Source organism: Microtus ochrogaster, unplaced genomic scaffold, assembly GCF_000317375.1.
Source record: "Microtus ochrogaster isolate Prairie Vole_2 unplaced genomic scaffold, MicOch1.0 UNK70, whole genome shotgun sequence".
Taxonomy (NCBI): domain Eukaryota; kingdom Metazoa; phylum Chordata; class Mammalia; order Rodentia; family Cricetidae; genus Microtus; species Microtus ochrogaster.
Window position 1 is genome coordinate 996,948 of NW_004949168.1, and position 22,329 is coordinate 1,019,276.

At 49.2% G+C, this 22,329-nt stretch overlaps 1 protein-coding gene across 1 annotated transcript; it reads right to left on the bottom strand.

Annotated features, from left to right (window-relative positions):
• Positions 1–160: 160 nt before the first annotated feature.
• Gpa33 (glycoprotein A33) lies at positions 161–21,751 on the bottom strand. The gene is made up of 7 exons (XM_005370113.1): positions 21,688–21,751; positions 18,836–18,990; positions 13,388–13,604; positions 8,414–8,569; positions 1,519–1,638; positions 716–851; positions 161–293 (listed from the first exon to the last, which is right to left on the bottom strand). Exons 1-7 carry the CDS (start codon positions 21,749–21,751, stop codon positions 161–163), a joined length of 981 nt encoding a protein of 326 aa, XP_005370170.1.
• Between the last annotated feature and the right edge of the window lie 578 nt (positions 21,752–22,329).

Here is a 22,329-nt window from a genome sequence, read left to right on the forward strand (position 1 = left end):
ACACACACACACACACACACACACACACACACACACACACACACACGAAGATCCACACCGCCAATGGCTGGGAAGGGGCAGGATTACGGGGCTAGAAAGAAAAAGAGGCCAGAGCAGGAGGCTGGAGCCTAGCCCTCTCCTCCACTGGGCAGCAGCCCCTTCACTTGAAGGGCTGGTCAAGAGAGCTATGCCCTGAGCTCCTCCGGTCCTCATTCCTGTAGTCATCTTTGTCTTCCCTCTCTCTGGAAACTTCTCTCCGCTGCTCTTGAGGCTTTTGGTAAGCAGCTCGGTTCCTACAGGACAATAGAGGAAGAAGAGAAGGTTAACCCTCATGGCGGTGAGGGGCCGGGGTGCACTGGTCCAGCCGTCAACCCCACCCAGGAGCGGCAAAGGGACTCGGTGCTGAAGGCCTGGTTTAGGAGTGTACAGTGAGATCTCACAAGAATACTCCACTCGTGGGCCGAGGAGACTGTGGGAGCGGTGTGTGTGTTTCAGCCTAAACCCGACCCTTGGCTTGCCACGAGAAGGCCTGCCTAGAGATCAAAGTGTGGGGGACAAGGCCGGACTGAGGTCCACCCTTGATTTGCGTGAGCTGCTCATTCCTCAACTGCGACTAGGGAAGACTCCCGGGGTGCTGAGTGGGGGTACCTGAGGAGTTGGGATGTCTGTTTCCCTCTGCCTCTTCTCAAGGGGCTCCCTGTCCCCGCACACTTACGCCCTCGGGTCCTCCATGTCCTCGGCCTTTTCATCCTTGTCCCGGCAGCAGCAGCAGTAGACAATGATGCCGATGATGATGAGGGCCGCGAACACACCTCCCGCGATGCCCGCATACAGCGCAATGTTCATGGAAGCTGCGAGAGGATGGAGCAGCTGGACCTCCTGAGCCCCGACTCTAGCCCCCCACCCCCCGACTCAACCCCTGGCAACAGAGAAGAAAGCCAGGCTAGAGATGAGGAACCACAGACCGGTGCAGGGCACAGAAGGCTGGTCCCTCCCAGCCTCTGGGGTATCAGCTCTTCTACCAGCCTAGGGGCCAATGGCTACAGACCTCTGTAACACTCTGCAAAGGTCGTGGCCCTGGAAGATTGTGGTTAGACAGATCTGAGGACACTCTTAAGGAGAGAGGAGCAAGCAAGGAGAGTCAGACCTGATACTGGGCTACTCAGGCTCTGCCGAGACCCTTAGTGTTAGCTACGCCAGCTGTCAGCTGACGCTTGAAGTAGCTGTGGTCTCCCTTCTCCCCACAAAAGGAGACTAGGGTTTGGACCAACGCAGCGGGTTCTAGGCACTTTTCTCACGCTCCCTGAGGGGCCCTCGAGACAGGCGACAGGCGTGGCTGAAGAGATCTCCAGAAGTCTGCCCCAGGCTCTATTTCCAAAGAATGGGAGGAGCTGGGCTGACCTCAGGGAGAGGAAAGCCTGGGCCAGGAGTCATCTGTCCAGGGTCACAGCAGTCAGCTGGTTCACCTCCATGAGCCACCTCTGGGCCTCGTACCCTCCCTCCCCACCCTGCTCTTACGCTGTCTGGGAGCCACCGTGATGTTGCAGGACTCCACTCCCACTTCGTTGCTGGAAGTGCAGACGTAGTAGCCCGCCATTTCTGTGGTGATGTTCTTCAAAAGCAACGGCTGGCCTGAGGCTGAAGGAAGAGCCGCAGGGTGAAAAGATGGCGTTAGGTCGAAGGGCATTTAGGTTGTTTCCAGGCTCTGGCTATGACAAACAATGCTGCTATGAACAGAATTGAGCACTTGTCTTTGTGGCACAATTGAGCATCCTTTGGATATATACCCAAAAGTGGTATTACTGGGTCTTGAGGAAGGTTGTTTCCTAATTTTCTGAGAAATCTCCCCACTGACATCCAAAGGGGCTGTACCAGCTTGCATTCCCACCAGCAATGCAGGAGTGTTCCCTTTACCCCACACCCTCTCCAGCATAAGTTGTCATCAGAGTTTTTGATCTCTGTCATTCTTACAGGTGTAAGATAAAGCAAAGAAAACCAGCCCACAAATCACAATCCCAGAGAACCTAGACAGCAATGAGGACCCTAAGAGAGACATACATAGATCTAATCTATGTGGGGAGTAGAAAAAGACAAGATCTCCTGAGTAAATTGGGAGCATGGGGACCTTGGGAGAGAGTTGAAGGGGAGGGGAGAGGTTGGGAGAGGAGCAGAGAAAAATGTATAGCTCAATTACAATATATATATATACATATATATATATATATATATATATATATATATATATATGGTATTAGGGTGGAGTATGTACGGCCCAAGGCTAGGAGGCCTGAGCCCCCTCTGAACTAGCCAAGCTGATTTGTGATGTAGGAAAAAAGACCTCCTAGGTCACTGGGGGAATCACAATACTGGAGGGCTTCAAATTCAGTCAGGACCCTAGGTGTTGAGTCTGGCCTTTTCCACTTAGTTGATGTATTTGGCAAGTAACTTGGCCGTCTTTGAAGCTATTTTTTTTCATCTATAATTAGAAATGGTAATACCTGCCTGGCAAGGAACTTGTGAGCCTGGAATGAGGCATCAATAATTAATTAATGCCCAGTAGAATGCCCGATGTGCAGTCGGGACTTGGGAAACCGACGTGTATTAAAGGGGAACGGGCATATGTGATTCTGTGGTGTGGGGTATGGATACGGTATTGGGGAGCATTGTGTGAGTTAGGGGACAGTGTCAGTTTAGACGCTTCCTCCTCACCGGTCACCACCCTCATCGGGGAAGTGAGAGTGAAAACAGCCCATGCCGAGCCCGAGGACACAGAACAGATGTCCTCACAACACGGTCCCGTGGGTTTGTACCTAGACAGCCTAGATGTGTGTCCTGCTCTCAAAGGCCTTTCCAGGAGTGCAATGTCAGCCTCGTCAGGACCCAGCTGCCACTAGGTGTTGCAATCACCCCCCAGGGTGTGTTCTAAGTCATCAAGAGAGACCCGCTGCAGCCCTGTAGACATTTCAGAAGCTGTCTCTAATCCACAGTAGTCAGCTCACGTGTGTGTGCGTGTGGGTAAGTATACATGCACGTATGTACACACATGTGGAGGCTGGGAGTTAACATCAGGCGTCTTCAATCTCTTTTCCATCTTACTTTTTGAGATCAGGTCTCTTGATGAACCCGGAGCTCACTGTTTTGGCTGCTTGGTGGGTGATCAGTGAACCCTGGAGAATCCTGTCTCTGCGTCCCCAGGGCTGGGGTTACAGCAGGTGCTGCCAAGCCTGCTTTTATGTGGTTGCTGAGGATCAAACCCAGGTCCTCATGATTTCACTGTAAGTGTTTTACTGACTGTGCTACCCCCCAGCCCTGAATTCTGAGCTTTTACTGACTGCACTACCCCCCCAGCCCTGAATTCTGAGCTTTTACTGACTGCACTACACCCCCAGCCCTGAATTCTGAGCTTCTAATATAATAACAGAGCTACAGATCCGATTCTGCAACTGCACCAGTTTCATCTCTTGCTGCACGCGTGCAAAGCCAAGGGCAGTCCACACGGGGTCCTTTCTCCATGTTCTGGAATTACTGTGTCATACGGTGTCTCAGCATCACCTTCCCCCCCCCAACATCCTTGATTGGAGGTATTGCCATGCCAGTACCCCCAACTCGAATTTCCCAAGGGGAGGAGAGAACTGGCTTCTGGGAGCCGTCCTATGCCCTTCCTAGTGCTATGTACATGTGCATACACACGCATGCACACTAATAATATGTATCCTAGTGCTATATACATGTGCATACACACGCATGCACACTAATAATACGTATCCTAGTGCTATGTACATGTGCATACACACTAATAATATGTATCCTAGTGCTATGTACATGTGCATACACACGCACGCACACTAATAATACGTATCCTAGTGCTATGTACATGTGCATACACACACATGCACACTAATAACACATAAACAGAAGCTTTAAAACACCTTTGCAATGCATGTCTATGGTAAGAATTTATGCATGACGTAAAACTGCCATGTTAATTCACTCCAAACCCAAAACATCTACATTCCAATCACGGCTCCAAACAAAGTGAGGAGAGTCCCTGTCCTTTGGCGTCTCCGACCTACAAAGGAAGACGCACATGAAACAATGGTGGTTTTATGAGCAGTTACGGTTCAAGATGGAGGTTGTATCTGAACTCATAGTGAAGGAAGGGGTTTACTCTTGTCTGGGGGTCAGAGGAGGTCTCTAACAGGAGCGAGAATAAGATAAAATCATCCTTATTCACAGCACATTGATTTTATTTTCTTCTCTTCTTGTTAAAAAATATGCTACTTATTTCATATTCTTCCCTTAGAGCCCAAGGCCCTATTCTCTGTACAGTGTGACAGCCCTGGGAGTCTAGAAGCCCGCTCCTGGGTGTTTTCTGGCAAATCCCTTACGTGTGATATTTACATGTGATTCTGGAGATGCGTCAGCAGGAGTGGAAATCCCTGTGGTTGTGAAGCTTTAGGGGCGTGGCCTACGGGTGTTTTACCATGCTGGGAGCAATGGGAACCCCGGGTTGAGGTCCAGAGTATTAACATTCCTGTTCTCTGACCCTGTTGGACTTGGTTATTCTTAAGAGAATTGTGAAGAAACACACTTTACAGAATGCTCTGTGACACCAGGTGTGTTTAAGAGGCCTTGTGCTGGCATCAGATTCCCCTTGGAAGTGTGCTGCTCTGTGAATCAGGCGTCCACAGCACCCAAGGGCAGCTCTAGGCCGTGCTTAGGGTGAATCCTGGGAGGTTCCTAATGTATGAGCCAACTCCATTCTTCCCCTAGTCTCTGAAGCAAACAATGGGTTCTAGAAACTTCTCTGTTTGAAATAGCACTCACCCCATGCCACCAATTAGCTTTGATTGAACTGGGGATCCCAGGCTCCTTTCCCTTCTGGAAAGAGCCAACCAGTTTCTGAAACCCAGTTTCCTGTTGCTGTGGCGACATCTTGTGGTCAGTATAGGAAATGCATGACAGACATCTGTCCTCTGCTGAAGCCCTGACCACCCTAAGATATTGATGTTGAATTCACAGGATCTGCTCTTTCTGTTCCCTCCCACCAAGGCTGGTCAGTAAGCTCTGGATGCCGCATCTCATCCCAGGGTCTGGGGTGGACCCATCACTGTTCCCACGGCCTCCTCCCCTACAGTGTTCCAGTCTCCTTCCTTAACATCCAAATTCCCGGTCCTTTCCCTCCTGAAACTCACTGGCTGGAGCACAGGTCCTCAAGCATCTTCAGAGCCCTCCTGTGGGAGACGGCCTCTTCCTCCGAGGAGGGTAACAGCACCCTCTCAGCTTTGGTTACGGTGTGTTGTTATTGTTCTGTGGGTTTTGTTTGTCTGTTTGTTTTTCAGGATGGGAGAACTTGTGGGTGACTTACAGCTGTGAAGTCACAGCAGGACTCTCGGGCTCTCTGCAGGGCACTCTAGGAACAAGAGGCCTTGGGAACTGCCCCTTCCCTCTCATTGTCCAGACACAAGAAGGCATGGTGATCACCACGTCCATGGTTAATACTGCCAGTCTGAATCAAAATCGCCTAGCAGATAAGCTTCTGGGCATGCTGGTAAGGGATTCCAGATCAAGTCGGCCTCAGGCATGGTTGTGTGGAGCAGTCTAGGGTAAATTAATTACAGTGGGAAGATCCACTTAGTTGTGGGCAACCATCCATCCCTGGGCTGGAACCCGAGGCTGAATAAAAAGGAGAATGTCTGTGCATCTGTCTGTCTCTATCTTGCTGTCCGTCTCTGTCTCTGTCCCTGTCTCTCTCTCCTTCCTGACTGCATCTACAATGTGGCCAGCACAAGATATTGTACTGCAGCAGCCATCTTCTTGTCTGAATTCTGACAAAGAAAATCTGAGCTCAGGGCTGGATAAAGCAGAGAAGCAAATCTTACTTTAACCTCCTTCCATGCTCTCGGATTCACCCACTTTCAGTCAGTAAAGAAACTAAGTTTTGGTCCCTAACAACGTCTTGTGATGGAGGTGGGCATTTGTGATGCTTCCTGGAGGAGCCTAGTGCTTATAGAGAAAAGTCTGCCCTCCTAGGCTGACACCCAGGCCCGTCTCCATCTCTCCTATCTTTCCCATCAACAGCCTCTCACATCTCCACAAGGGCACGCATCCTCCCCCTCAGCCACACTCATGCCATGGGTCCCATGCTAGTTTTTACCCTGAAGGGCATGCTGAGCTAACAATACCTAGAGTTGACTGAGTCCTGTGCTGCCCACAGCACTGATCTTGGTGCTCTGTGGACTTCGGGTCTCCCTTCACAGCAACAGCACGAGCTGAACACTGGTGCTGTGCCCATTTGACAGACGTGGAGAAAAAGGCACGTAACCAGCAGCACAGCCAGGATTCGAGCCCCCTGCTACTCTTAAGCACTCGGTCACACAGCACTGTAGGTCAGTCACTGCGGTTCGTGACCTCACGACCTTCAGCCCTGAACCCCACTGTGCGCACTCTGCTGGAGGACACGTGGTTGTGTTCTCAAACCACGACTAGCGAGAATCAAGGGTAGAGCCAGGAGACTACAGAGTTTGAGGACATCTTCCAGGTGATTTCAACAAAGATCCAGACATTCAAATCCTTGCAGTCCAGGGCCCGGTGAGATGACTCTTTGGGTAAAAGCACCTGCTGACAATTGGGACAACCTGAGTCCAGGTTCAGCCCCTGGGGTTCACATGGGAGAGAAGCAGCTCCGCGGGTTGCCCTCTGGCCTCTCACTGTGGTGTGCATGCACATATGTACAATCTAGACACTAAAAAAATGCCATTTTAAACATGTTTTAAAAATCAACAACCAGAAACATGTCAGCAAAGCCGGAAGCCTGTGGGATTCATATTGAATCATCTTTTACCTTAAGTCAAATGAGTTCTACTAACTTTGATTTTCATGTTGTTTTTTGTTATTGTTGCTTGCTTTGTTTTTTGTGGGGTTTTGTTGTTTTAAGACAAGGTTTCTCTGCATAGCCCTTGCTGTTCTGGAACTCACTCTGTAGACCAGGGTGGCCTTGAACTCACAGCGATCCACCTGCTTCTGCCTCCCAAGTGCTGGAATTAAAGGCGTGTACCACCAACACCTGCCCAATTACAAACTTGTTTTTAAGAAGTTATTGTTTGGCCCCCCAATAGGTGAAAATAGCCCGATAAAATCCATTCTGGTTTGATGGAAGCCTAAGGAGTGGGGCATTTGATTATGGGACTTCCTCAGGTCCCCGTACATTCTTCTCTCCCTCCGGTCAGCTTCTCAAAACAGGTGTGTCCTGTTGTCCAGTGTTGTTTACACTGCAATGTATCTCTGCCTAAGCATCTTCTGATTAGGCTAGTAAAGATCTGAATGGCCAATCACTAGGCAGGAGAGATAGGCAGGATTTCCAGGGAGAGATAGAGGAAGAGAAGAAGAAACGTAGATGTGCGAATTTTGCCAGCAGACTCTGAGCAAGTCGGACGTGCCCTACTGAGCGGAAAGGTGACGCCGGGTGGCAGAACACAGATTAATATAAGTGGGTTAATTTAAATTATAAGAGCTAGTTGAGAACAAGCTCAGGCCAAGGCCAAGCTTTCATACTCTAATAATAAGTTTTCTTATTATTGAGCTGGTGGCCCAAAGAAAAAGCCAAGTACAGTGTCTACCCACCGGCTTTGCTCTCAGAGCTCCGTTCCATTTCCACACACAGAGGACTGAAAGACATCAAGGCTAAACCTTAGAGGCATCTTCCCGGCCTTTCTGTTCCTGCCTGAGATCGCGAGCAGCCATGGCCGCGGACAGCCCAGGGGATTTCCCCACACAGGTGCACAGAATGGCAGCAGAGAGTTTACACATTCCCAGCTCCGCCCCTTCTCCTCTTCCTCTCCCCTTTCTTCCTCTCCTGGCTACTACGCCTCTTCCTTTTCCTCCTTCTAGTTTGTTTCCTGACCGAAAGGTCAAATATTGGCTGCCCAGTACAAAACGGGTCTCCTGGCAACACTAGCTAAATCTGCCGTAGCCTGCTCTGAGAATGGGGGTCCTAACAGTCCACGGTGTGTTTGTGGTGGTGTCTGAGATGGACTGGCCTGGATAGGAAAGGGGACTAGGAAATCCCCCACCTCAAAAGTGGACTGTAGGCCACAATAATGCTTCAAAGAGCAAGCCCTGGTGTTTCTGCACAGAATGCTTAGCAGGACACACTTGCTCAGGAGAATCGAGGTGGGGGTGGGAAGAATAGAAGAGATACCACTTGCGAGTCACTTCTGTCTTTGGCAGCCGTGAGCCGGTAGGTATTCGTATGGGAAACAATTGCTTTGAGAAACCATGCGAAATGGCACAAGGGCAGGACTGGGGAAATGGTGCTTGGATTGCTTGGTCAGCCGCTGTCTCCCGTTAGCCCTAGTTAGTCAGGTGCACCCAAAGGTGGAGCACAGCAGCCTTCCCTGTTGTCCCAGGTCACCTGGTTGGGTGAGCAGCCGCTCCTGGTTCTGGGCGTTGTAGCTCTTCCAGCTGTACTGTGGGCTCGGCGAGCCCTCTGCAGACCGGCACGTCAGGTTGATGTTGTTCCCAATCACTGTCTCCCCTATGATGCCACAGTCTGGCTTGGAGGGTGGCACTGGGAAGGAAAGAGACCGCAAGAGAGGCGTGAATGGCGTGGGGTGTCACTGCCCACCCCAATAGCTATCAGCCCATCTCTCCATCGCACACGAAGAGGCCGGCAGAAACTTACAGCCTAGAGGTGAGATTTAATGTTATAAAGTTAACTCACCCCCCCCCCAAATGTCCACGGTCATCTCACTCTCTCAAATGGGCAGCACTCGAGACTGTGTTGTATAGTGCGCCCTTCCTAGCACAGCAGCGTCAACTTCATCAGAGAAGCTGTGACTCCAGGGACCCTCAAGGCCAGGCTTGTGGGCTGCTAACGCGTCCTCAGAGGAGCAGGGGCTGAGCAGGGCTGTTGAAGCTCGCCTGAGCTTCCAGCCACTCCGCCATGCACCAGTGACCACTTGTAAGTAATTCTGCCTGAATTGTTCATGTCTTGTCTCGGGAGGTGCTAGCATATGGTGTATGCGGACTGTGGAAGGCTAAGTGAAGGGGGCATTGTTTGTCTGTACAGCCACGGAGAAGCCGTCCATGCGGAGGTGGATCCCGGCGCTGTGGCTGCTGTGGGCTCACCCAAGCTTTGCGTGTAACTCAGCGCTATCATGGGTTCTCCAAGCTGAGTTTTGATAGAATCACTTTGGTTTCACACGTCACTGGGGTAATAGAGAGTTTGTTGGCTAACAAACCATCCAAGGTAAATAGTCTCCATGACAGGCTGGTTGGTAGTGGCTTCTGGTGCTCTCTGGAATTGTGGGAGTTTGAACATGCCCAACATTATATAGATGGGGGCCATGGAGCACAGAAGGGACACTTGTTCTCGGGTCCTAGCGGAGGTGGGATTAGAACCCAGGTATTTCTCTTCTGGTCCAGAACCAGGGCTTGCTCTACTGACGCATATGAGCTCTCTGTTGTTGGCAGAGATCGCAGTGTTCCTGATCTCTAAAGTTAGGGGACAGCAAGACTGTCCTGTAAAGGGCCTTATGGGAATTGTAGGCTTGGTAGACCACACAATACTATCGCCAATGCTGTCTTTTCTTTAGAGGGAGGGGGCAGGTGTATAATATTTTTTATTCTTTGAAAATTTCACACATGTATGCAATTTATTTTGATCATGTTTACCCGCCCCCCCTCTCTGAAGACTTTCTCCCTCCCCTTTCATTTTCTGGTTTTAATAATGTTTTAAAACCATAAGTGCGGGGCGGGCTGTGGGCTGGAGCGGGCCGGGGTTTCCTCACACTAGGTTTGCAGATCTCTGCAGCTCCTTCAGGTCGTCCTCTGCGAGTCTAACACTGCCTTCTCCCCCTGCTTTGCTAATACAATGGACCAGCACAAGTGGCTAGAGAGAAAGAGGGACCCCAGGAGGGCAGACCTTCTTGCTGGGTGGCAAATGAGATGGAAGAGATGGGAGTGGGCCGCAGGGATCAAAGGCATGCCATCAGAAATGTTTATGAACCCCAGCAACCGCTGCCGACCGTCTGTCCTTGGTCCCCCCGGGCTTCTTGAGATTCTAAGCCTGTGTCTCTCCTCAGCCTTGTTCAGGTCACATTGAGGGGTTGTTAGGTAGCCGGGATCTACCCAACAATGCTGGGCACTGGGGTGACACTCTGGGTGGATCAAGGAGTCCAATAGAGGACAAAAGACAACGGAACAATGACAGAGCAGGGGACAAGACTGCTGGGGCAGAAAATTGTGATCGGACACAGCAAATGGGCTGTGACCTGAAGGTCACCTCGACGAAGGTAGTAGCAGGGATTAGAGCAGAGATGAGCGTGCTGGACACGGGAAATGGAAAGTATCCGTGAGACTTGAGGAGGCATCTTTAGGGATGAGGAAGGGAGAACACACAGTGGGGAAAGTTGTCACTGATGTCCTGGGGTAGTGGCCTGTCCCCTCTGCTTTCATCACATGCCCTCTTGGCTAGTTTGCTTCAGCCACCCATCCTGGGGGTTAATGGCAGCCTTAGTCCACCTGGAAGTTGCTGGAAGAACGGTCCCTGACTCTCCTCCCTCTCTCTTCCACTCGGGCAGTTGCAGATTTTCTTCTTGGAAACAGGCCGGCTATTATTAGTGCCTGACATCTGCTAACACAGCTGGGCCAGCCAGGTACGGACCCACCAGACACATTAGAGACACTCCCTTATTGCCAAACAAAACCCAGGCTTCTGAGGATCAAAGAGCAGGTGGGCAGAGTGCCTGCCAGCAGCTGGCTAACTGTCAACCTCCTGCCCATCCTGCTGGCCCAGCAAGCAGCCCTCGGGTGCTGTGGAGGCGGACTTACCCTCTGGGTACTCCTGCTGGGCTCTGCTTTCTCTCCTGGGCCCCACAGCGGGACCCTGCGGTGCCCCTACCTAGCCAGCCTCAGACATGCCCTTAGCTTTTAGCAGGAGGCTCAGCAGCAAACTCCCACGCGCCCCATCAGATTAAGCGGTGGAGTGGCCCTGGAACTCCCTGCGGGGGCGGGGCGGAGGGGGCGGGATACAGGACAGAAGCAGGAAGTAGAGTTTGGAGACTAACTGCCGAAGCGTAAAAAAGCAAGCAAATGTCCACGGTGGATGACTAGATTGCTTACTCCACTCCTTGGCAAGGAATGCAAGGAGCAGGAACTCCTCAAACTAACTGCCCAGGGGAGGAAGCGGGGGAGATGGCCAGCAAGGGGGATCTGCTTTTTAGGGGGACTGTGATGAGATCTTTTGCTCTAGGCTCCTGACCACAGGCCCTAAACTTCCAACCTGACCCCATCCCAGGCGCACCCCTGCCTTCCTTCTCCAGATCGCCTGCGCGCCAATCACCAACAGCGGGGATCTCGAGTCATATCTAGTTCAAAGAGCCCCACGTGCGGGGGCTAAGAGTACTGACGGGTGAGGGTATCTTGTTCTGACACGGCCTGGTTCGCAAGCAGCATTGTAGGTGTTACCTGTATATTTACTTTGAGAGTGGCCATAGAGGATGGAAGCGAAAGTGTTAGGCTTCAAATCCTCTCCGATGCCAGTTGTTCCCTCTAAGGACGTCAGGGGGCGCCAGAGGCCAGAGCAAGGATTCCACCTGGCGCACAGGCCGCTAAATCTGGCTTCTTGGCTTCCTGAAGGTGAGCTAGACAAGGCTAGCTCCCAGAGACTAAGGCTGGGGGGTCTTCCTGCTAGCCTGCCTAAAATAAGCCGCCCCGTATAATTATAGCCTTTCTCCTTTAAAAAAAAAAAAAGCATCCAGCTATAAAGACACAGAGAAAGAAAACTTTCCACAAAGACTCTCACTGGGTTTTAATTAGCATGTAGGGTTTGTGTGTGTGTGTGTGTGTGTGTGTGTGTGTGTGTGTGTGTGTTTTATAAAAAGGTCTCTTTTTAACAGTAAAAGATTGGCTTCTGTGAATTCCATATTCCCAGATTAAATTTGTATCCTTCCCTCTTCAGGTTAATGTGTTCCTCTTTAGAAATAGCTGGTCCTTAGTGTAAGGCAGGAGGACCAGCAGAACCAGGCTTCAGATTTATACGGATTCCTGCCACTTCCCTTTCGACTCGCTGAAATCCTCGGCCAAAAAGGCAGGTCAGTAATTCAAGGAACCCAAACTTTATATGTGTCCGTGTACACATAATCCATATGTATGTATATATATATATATATATATATATATATATATATGACTATACACACACTTGGGGTAGTGGGGTATATTGCAGTATTGCTTGTGCAAACAAACAACAACAACAAAACTGAACAAACAATGAAACCTGTCCCAATAGCCCTCAGTGTGATACCCTTGAGTAAGCCATTGTGCAGCCATGAGACCCTATGTGCTCTCTCGCAGTAGGTCTGCGTGTGCTGGCCTGAAGCACCGTGTGGAGGTAAATCACAAGTGCTTTATAATAGCGCAACTCTTCGATGGGCAGAGGAAGGTGCATGAGTGTGTGGCACACAGTGAGGGTACACGGAGACCTCTAGGATGCCTGGCTGCATTACCGTTGGCTGCCTCCAGGTGGCAGGGTGGGACGAGGCCTCTATTATGCTTTATGCAGCATTAGTGTGTGTGGCTGTATATTCTCACACACTATAATGCTTTCTGTAAGTCCGGCAACTACCACACACAATTTAAAAGAAAGTCTACCAAGCAGTGTAGAGGGGAAAGAGACAGAAAGGACCCATTGTTCTCACGCATGGTGGCTACCTCCCGGGAGTGGGGCCATTTCTTATGCTGGACATAGACCAGGTGCTCATTAAAGTGGGTCAAAACCCAATAACCGGTTTTGACTCAGTTACTTCCTTTTTCTGGGCCTCGTTCACACAGAAACTAAAGTTGATGAGTTTCCTGATCCTTCCAAAACTATAAATTCCAGCAAATTCTCCCATGAAACGGATGGCCCCTGAGACATATTCCCCATTGGTTGGCAACGGTGCCTTCACTAGTGGTAGGGTAGGGAGACCGCCGAGAGAAGTTGAGTTAACAGCAGGGAAACCCATCACCTATGGAAGTCACAATCAACCCTCTGAGTAGCAAGTACTGAGATGAGAGTCTGCGTGTTATGTGGGAATTCCCTTCCCTTCTCTTCAGAAATGAGTTTGGCAGGGAAAAAGTTGGTGTGGAAGGGAGAAAGGGCAGAGGGGCCACGGGATGACCCCAAAGCCCCTGCCCTCAGAACCAGCCTGCTGTTCACTGAGAACCCTGTCAATACTGGGCTCCAAAGGGAGAAGTGGAATCCTGACTCTTCTCTGAGATAGGCAAGGCCGATACAACACAGGGCTGGCGATCAGGCCCTACTGCACCTGGATTTATGGCTGGATTCTGCTGCCAGGGCTCTTAGCCTCACCCTCCTCCTGCAGGAAAAGATGGAGACACTCACCGAGGACTAAGAGGCGGACTCGAGACTTGGAGGTACCATCTAGATCTGACATCAGTGAGACGGAGCACTCGTAGGTGCCATTGTCATCCATGGTCAGCTGGTCGATGGTGATGGAGGCATCGGAGCGGTCAACATCATTGGACATTATCACACGGTTCTCATAACGGGTCCCGTAGATGTACTGTTTATCCACAAACTTCCAAGTGACTACTCTTTCCTAAGAGAAAGAAGAAATGTTGCCAGATGCTGGTATAGACCTTCCCTGACCCAATCTTTCATCCCCAGAGCCCAGATGTATGGATCAAACAGATGTGCAGTGCCTACTGGTAGATTCTTAACTAGACTTTAAAAATTTAAAAGAAAGTGTTAGGGGCTGGAGTTGTAGTTTAAGTTGGGAGTGCTCACCTAGCACCACACAGAGACCTGGATTTGATCCCCAGCACCACGCGGGTAAACTTGGGGGTGGTGGTATATGCCAATCATCCCAGCATTCCAGGGGTGGAAACAATAAGAAGTTCAAAGTCGCCCTTGGTATGAGCAAGTTCTAAACCAATCTAAGCCAACGTGAAACCCTAACTCAAATCAAAAACAAAAACAACAAAAAGGGCACACCCTGGAATACGTGGAGCAAACGAGGCTGTCTCAGAGCCCAGCACTCGGGTGTGTAGCAGCATCTCAGTCCGTCGTTTGTTCTCATTCATTCCTCCCTTCACCCAACACTTTCTGAGCCCCACTCACACCAGGCACCAGGCTAGCTCATTTGCTCTCAAATTCCAAGCTCACTCGATTCTGACTATTGTCTTGGAATTTGTTTATTCGTTGATGTTTTTGAAGTAGCACATTCATGGCTTATACCACAGATGGCCAAGCCAGACTGCCTCAGTCAAATCCTAACTCTGACGCTTGCTGGCTGATGTCCTTGAGCAACACCCTTGACTGCTCTGAGCCTCTGTTTCCTCGCCTACTAAGTGGAGATGTTGATAATAACACACCTCTTGGAACTGTGGTGAGACTAACTAATGGTAATCTATACGGAGCGGTTGGAGTCTGCCAGGTGTGGTGTCTACCGTTACTAGCCATTATTAGCATCCACCACATCTGCAGCATATAACTCGTGAATTCTGAATAGCCAACCACGGTATCTTATGATTATGAGATCCGAAACTGGCCCGTTGAGGGAGGGTTTCCTAAAAGGGATGATCAATGCCTTGAAGCTTAAGAAGCAGCTGGGCATTATCCAGGGCAATAGCCCGGAGACTGGAGCACTGCATGTTGGTGCAGGGCAAATGCATTAGACATCACAGGCAAAGGAAAAACCTAAAAACAGACAGCAACGTTGTCAACCCTGAGCGGCACAGTGTGAGTGAGTGACGGATTAGTAAGAACTGAGCCTATGACAACAAAGGTCATAGCTGCTGCTTATATATGTTACATGCTGTGTACCGTTCTACATACTAGACGTGTATTATCTCATTTAGCCACATCAACACTCCTTCCAATAATTTGTACTCTGTATTAAGAGCTAGTCTTATAAAATACAGAATTCTTGAGCCAAGAATATAGCTCGGTGGCAGAGCATGTGGGAGGCCCCTAGGCTCAATCCACATCTACACTGGAAAACAAAACAACAACAACAACAGCAGAGCTAAAACACATCATTGCCTTGAAGATGAGCCGTGAACTATTTCATGCCATAGTGTCATTCTGTCATTCTCAGGTGTGACTCAGTAGAGTCTGCAGAGTTCAGGCTCTGAGCCAGAACACCCAGGTCATCTCGACTCTGCCATTCACTTAAACTTGTGACCTGGGGAACATAGTTAATCAGCCTCTTGGTGCTTCAGTTTCCCCCTGTGTAAGATGGGTGTGGCCAAATGATTGGAAGGAGAAAGGGGACAGGTTGAGAAGGAACCAGGAAGGAGATCAGCTGAGTGACTGCGGTGACAAACTTTGATTATTGTCACTTTGGGTTGTGGCAACACAGATAGAGTGAAATAAATTGGAGATGTGAGAAGAGGACATTTGAGATGTGGGGATGGGATGAGGGTACAGAGTCAGAGAGCAGCTCTTCCCAGATACAAGGGTGTAGGCACGCACGCCGGATATACCCTTCCCAACAGAATCAACACACGAAGGGAGCATATAAGCAAAGAGTATGCGTTCTGTCTACATGCGGGATGCCTAAAGTGTCCGGGGGACATCCAGGTGGAGGAATTCACTATGGCCAGAATGGTCAACTGAATGTCACTGCTGATAGGTAAGGAGTTAGACATGAGGATGCAAGGAAACCACGCGATGTCATGGTAGCTGTGTCTCCTGCAGTTAGAATGCCCCTTTGTGGTTAAGCAAACTGGAAGATGCAGTTAGCTCCTCTTGAAAGCACCAGAGCTCTTTCTTGTCCCCCATGCACACTTCTGAAGGCCTGCATCCTCAAATGACCCCATCTTCATTGTTACATTATGTGCACTGTGGGTTTGGCCCCTCCCCCACTTTGTGGGCTTTTCAAAAGAATCATAAGAAAAATTATTCTAAAAGCAAAATCCAGTCCACTGTGATTTGAGAGGAAAGGGGAGGGATCATATTGTCCCAATGAATAGGTGGTTCACCTCTTAGATATTCATAAAACTGTTCCATGTCTATATGCAGAACCCAGTGGGCTGCTACCCTTTCCCCATTAAAGTCAGCCCACTCCAGTCTCTCTTTGGGGTGCAAGCTTTGCCTTGCTAAATAAACTGCCTTGACTGTATATGCTTCTTTGTGGAATTCTTTCTTTCGAGAACTGAACTACAGAGAAACTTTCAGTTGGTGATACATCTGAGGATGAAAGTTTGGGTGCCAGTGGCGCATGGGTGTTTACTGAGACATGAGCTAGACATGACAAATGGCAAGTCCCCAAGTCACTCAAAGAATCAAGAGGAGCCTAGAGAGATAAAGGGGATCCCAGAGCCAAGAGCCCCAAAAGCCAAGGGAGACAGGACTCCGGAATGGAAAGTGGTTGTCTGTGTGAGAAGCTGGTGACTTCAAGAGTGTCAGGAGAGAAAGTGGGCAGTGGTGGGCAGGGAGGAGACTGGTGACGCTGTGCCAGCCTCAGTTCTGAACATGCCGAGCCTTTCCAATTAGAACAAAACACTCCAGCTTTCCAACAGACATGGTCCAAGTCGGGGCACATGGCTTAGCTATCGGAACACAAGTGCCCTGAGCTGGACATCCTCATGCAAGACACGAGTTGTCCAACCATATCTGATAGCCCTGATAGGATTGACAGTCCTTCTAGACTGTCTGGCTGAGACAGGGAGGCAAAGAGAAGGCAGAGGATGAGGTGCCATCTAGGCCTGTTAACAGTCCGTAGATGCCCAGTTCTTTCCTGGCCCTGACTGGCATTGTTTTTTTTTTCTGGATTTTCCACCCCATAATACCATCTTATCAATCAATGATACCCTAAGGTTGTCCCTGGGCCTCCTCTTGACCATACCACTTTCTAGGACTCACAGATAGCAATCCCTTGCTCTGCACTTGTTATCGGTCATGAAGGAGCAGCTGCCTTGATTCCCTTTGGAAGTAGATTATCCAGTGGCTAATGTCTATAGCTCCGTGTCTATGTCAGCACGCAGAATAAGTCAGCCATAGATATTACACCCAGCTCGCCGGATGCATCTGCTGGGGGGCTTGGTGCCCTTTAGTTCCTCACACTCAAAACAGCAGCAAGGATGCTGCTCCTTTCACCCTGGGAGCAGACAGGATGGGGACTGTGGCCCATCGGGACCCACGGTGCGTGGAGATAAGACCGACTCCTTCCTTATCAGTCCTGCCACCCGGGATACAGGTGTCCTGGGATTCTGTCAGGGAAAAGGCTAAAGCCTCTTTCTCTGGGTGGCTGGGGACTGGGTGATTCTCTCTGGCAGATATGTTATTAAATTTTTTCCCTAAAGGTTATACTACAGAAAGGAGACCAAGGGAGAATGGCAGAAGGTGATGAGGAAGGACAGAATGCAGGCAAGAGGACACACAAGTCATACACAATGTAAAGCTAGTTTTCCCCTAATTTCAACTCTATTGTAGTTTTTTTTCTTTATCTGTAGTTGATAAGTGTGTTGGTTAGGTTTATGTCAACTTGACACAAGCTAGAGTCACTAGGAAGGAGGACTCTCAGTTGAGAAAATGTCTCCGTAAGATTCTGCAGTGCATTCTCTTGATTGATGACTGATGTGGGCAGTGCCACCCCTGGGCTGGTTGGTAGCCCTGGTTGGTAGTCCTGGGTGCTATAAGAACACAGGCCAAGCAAGCCATGAGCAGCAAACAGCCAGCAGTTCTCCTCCGTGGCTTCTGCTTCAGTTCCTCCCCCAGGTTCCTGTCTGGAGTTCCTGCCCCCAGGATCCCATCTTGAGTTCTTGCCCTGACTTTCTTTGATGATAGACTGAGGTGCAGAAGTGTAAGCGAGATAAACCTTTCCTCTCCACGTTGTTTTTGGTCCTGGTGCTTTATCAAAGCAATAGAATCCTAACTAAGATAATAAATAAATCCAAATGTAATTGGTAGTTTTAGTGTAAAACCCTAAGCAAAGTTCTGTGGCTTCTATGTGGTCATTCCTACTGTATAGAAGTTCACTGAGATGTGTAGAGTTTGGGACTGGGCAAGGGCTTGAGTGATTGCCGTAAACTAGCTGTGTGGTGGCTTTGCAAATTCACTAAAATAAAGTCATTTTAGCTTTCAAAGAATTTTTAAGGGGAAGGAAAGGAGGAAGTGGGGGAGGCTGGAATTAACGGGAATTCCTTCTGGCTTCACCCCCGAGGTGTGGGGTTACAGGTGCCTTCCAGCAGCCCTCTTGCCCACGTTAGCATCTTGAAAGATCTGACCTAAATGTATGACCACTTCTTATAAACAGATAGGCTTTTGATCATAGATGAGATACATTTTTTACTTCATCAAATCCCCAATTGTCAGACAGTTTGAGCGAACGCTGAGAAGACGGTGGATACTAGGTGGGCGAAGATGAAAATGGGTAAGTATCCCACGAAATGCCCTAATTATAGAAAGTACAAGTTCACACACCCGCTAACCCAGACGATCCGCTCTTACACGTTTTTTGTATTTTGTTTGTCTCAGAACCTGGTGAATGCAAGGCCAGTTCCACTTTTCATAATCTATCAGATGGTATATATATAAAACAATGTTTGTGTTTATTGTGACCGCAAAATATAGGAAACAAACTGATGATATATATACGTATATATAGAATATCTTCATAAAATATGTTTTGAATTAAGACATGGAGTCCATAGTTCAGCAGTAAAGTACAGGATCCGATGTACAAGGCCCTGGATTTGAATCTCAACCCAGACAGCAGAAAAGAGGGAGGGAGGGACAGAAGGAAGGTTTTAAGGCATGCGCCTGTTCGGAGATCACAGATGCTAATCATGACCCATGACACCCTGGTTCATCCTGGAGCCTTACCGTTTCAGTCCTGAGAAGCTTATCCCACTGAATAAAGCCACTTCGGTCTGAAGCATAGGTGCTGTAGGTACACGGGAGGGTGACACTCTTGCCTCGAGCAGCCCGAAGAATATCCTGTGTAGTTTCCACAGAAATAGCATCGACAGCCACCCAAACTGAAATGAGAGGGGAAAGAAAATGGCACTGACACACACACCCAGACCCCTGCAAGGATGTTCACAGACACTCTGGGGCCCTCTGAAGTTGCTATAGCAGCCTTGGTCAGAGCATGCTAACTGCTGTCCCCAAGCCCAGGACAGGGGGAGCTCAGGTGTCGGGGTCTGCCTTCTCCCTCCCCTGAAGTGTCCTGAAGAAGTTCCCTGCATCTGTTGGCTGCCAGCCTGGCTTCCAGTCTCAGCTCTAGCCCTGGTCAGCTGTGTGGACCGCTCTAAGCCCTGGTTTTCTTCTTGGTTACTGGGGAGCTGAAAAGTTTTACTTGGTGCCGAGCACAGAAAGCTCTTGATAAATGCTTTGTTGTGACCATGATTTCTGTTTTTACTTACTTAACAAATATTAATGGAACACTTGCATGCCATAAAGAACTTTACAAGCAAGATTAAGTCAAGGAAAAAGAGAGTATTTCTAGGAACGTTTATCAGAAAAGAGTTTAAAAAAAACCAGCATGGGCTCGCCACCGCTCCCTCTCTCCTTTTGAATATGGACGGTCTATAACTATGATGTGGGGACATTCCATGGCTCCCAAGCTAATGTATGTAATGGAATATGCATTGTTTGGTCCTTTTGGGATGCCCCTCTAGGGACCTGGCTAATATCTACTGAGCAAGCCCGGAAAATACACAAGAAAATCAAAAGAGAGTTTCTCAGAAGCCAAGCATAAAAGGTGTCTCCTGAACAGGAAGCAGGTGGCGAAGGTTTGAATGAGTGGCCCCATAGGCTCATATATTTGAATGCTTAGTCACCAAGGTGCACGGCTCTTTGACAGAATTAGAGGGACTAGGAGACCTTGTTGGAAGAAGTGTGCCACTGGGGATGGGCTCTGAGGTTTCCACAAGCCCAAGCCAGGCCCAGATGTGTTCTCTTTCCCACCCCCTCTCTTTCCCTCTCTCCCTCACTATGAATCAGGATGTAGTTCTCAGCAATTGCTCCAGTGCCTGCCACCATGATGCCAGCTCCCCGCCATGATGCCGGTGAACTCAAACTATACGCCACCCCCAGTTAAACTTTTAAGAAAGTTTCTGTCTTAAGAGTTGGCCGTGGTATCTCTTCACAGCAAAAGAACAGTGAAAAAGACAGGGTCAGCTGCTTAAATGTCAGTGGTCTGTGCATACAGGAGCTCAGGACCAGAGACCGGCAACTGGATGTGGCAACATGAAGATGAACTTGGCGTGAGCGACAGGCATGGAGTGGTGAGGATGGAGCTTAAATGGAAGTTGTTTGGGGACAAACAGGACAAGAATAAGTTAGACGACTTTTCTGGAAAGGACAAGAGCCCATTACAACTAAAATAAGCATTAGGACCAAGACAGGTTTGTGCCTTCAGGGAGGAAATGGTATATTTATTTGATGCTTTAGAAAGATTTTGAGGCTGCTTATTGAAGAATGAGCCAAAAAGAGAAAGAACTGAATAGGGTGGTGGGAGGAGAAGGCTTAGAAAGGACTCCAAGCCGCCCACCTCCTGTGACAAGATGTGGCTAAAGGCCCAGGTGGGTTGGTAGGCTTGGGGTCAGTCGTAAGAACAAGTCTCCTCTCCTGTGATGAGGTTGCACCATAAGGAAGAACACCCTGCTAAAGATAGGCTTCTATCACCTAGTTCTAAAGACACCACTGTGAAGTCTTGTTCTCGGTCAGGCTAGCAAGGTGTGCTGATTATTAACTGTCAGTTTCACACAACCCACCATCCCCTGGGAAGAGTCATCACTGAGAAACAACCTAGATCCATTATGACTATGGTATGTCTGGGAGGAACTATCTTGATTGTTCATTGAGGTAGGAAGAGCAAGCCCACCGTGAGCAACACCATTCCCTAGGCTGGGGTCTCTGAACTCTGTAAAAGCAGAGGCGGTAAGCTGTCCAAGCAAGCAAGAACATTTATTCTTTTCTCCGCTCATGAATGCAGTTATGACGTGACTAGCTGCTTGAGTCCTGCCTTGACTTCTCCTAAATGATGGACTGTAACTAGGTATTGTAAAGTCAAGGAAACCCCTTCTTCGGTTGCTTTGGTCAGGACAATGTCACAGCAGAAATGACGCATGGACACAAGATGTTCTTGAAATGCCAGCAGCTCTGGAGTGAAGCTGTTCATGTTTTGGTGCGCAGCTTTCGCGCACAGCACTGTACTCAAAGTGAGAGCCCACTGCCTTTACAGAGTGGGCACTGTCCAGCAAGGGGGCTGGATGATGAGAGCTTCTGGGGTCACTTTGTAAAATCAGAGAAACAGGTAGTGGGGGCGGGGATGAAAGAAGATAAGTTTTCAAAGGCCAGCCTTGTCCTTCTTGGCATCTGCAAATTCCTGACATAGTAGAAGCGAGGAGATACCAGTGCCCAGGGCCACTGAGAAGGGATTCAAACACTGGTTTCCTGGGCATCAGAAGCCAGCTCCTGAGCTGTCCCCGCCCTGGCCATGGCTCACCAAAGGCTCCTGCAGGTCACCAGAGATCTCTCCACCACCTTCATCTATCAGAAAACATCTGTTGTTGTCACTAGTGGCGTAGCCTTCACCAGGAGGCTGTCTGCTGGGAGAGGCCTCTGATTCTACCCACCAGGACCGAGATGCAGCTCTACATCCTGTTCAGAGACCATTCCCTGGGTTGCCTAGTGGTAGTCATGGCAAGTGCCATTGAGCTTCATCTCACCTCTTGCCTGGATCCATTTCCCTGGAGCCTTGTCCTCAAGGTGACCATTCTCAGGCCTCTTCATGGCCTGAATAATGATTCTTTCTTGTCTTATACATGAGCTGTGTGTCACAACTGCTACAGACCACTGATGGAGTCCGGGTACCACTCTGTCTTATACATGAGCTGTTTGTCACAACTGCTACAGACCATTGATGGAGTCCTGGTACTACTCTCTTATCACAGAAGTTCTCACCACCACATCAAAGGAAACCAACTCATCAAGTTATTCCTTCAGTATTGAATGTCCACTCACGCATGACTAAGGAATGAGAGAGTAAGCCAACAGCCAGGAAAAGGAGAATAACTGGTAATTCCCACTTCCTACCCAACCTACATTACGGTAAATACAACTCGGTAGCACAGGTACAAGTATTTCGTAGATATCTCTCATTTATTCTCATATTCTCTTTTATGTTATCCCTAGTTTTCAGATGACAAAGTTGAGGTTCAGTCTTAACCTGTAGCTCAGAGGAGTTAAGCAATTTGTTCTCTCTAGATGCAGTTGACAAATGTCAGAATGTATCTGGTGTTTCCGCCTGCCCAACTGTCAGGGCAAAATGATCACATTGCCTGAGCCAGTGGTGGCAGGGATGGTGTTTG

Bases quoted from the DNA above. Each gene is read 5' to 3' on its own strand.
- Gpa33 (XM_005370113.1), bottom strand. From the start codon at position 21,751: ATGAAGAGGCCTGAGAATGGTCACCTTGAGGACAAGGCTCCAGGGAAA. The intron at 13,605-18,835 runs GTAAGGCTCCAG...TCTTTCTCTTAG, and splicing joins AGCTTCTCAGGACTGAAACG to GAAAGAGTAGTCACTTGGAA. The intron at 1,639-8,413 runs GTGACCTGGGAC...CTCTTCCTTCAG, and splicing joins GCGGCTGCTCACCCAACCAG to CCTCAGGCCAGCCGTTGCTT.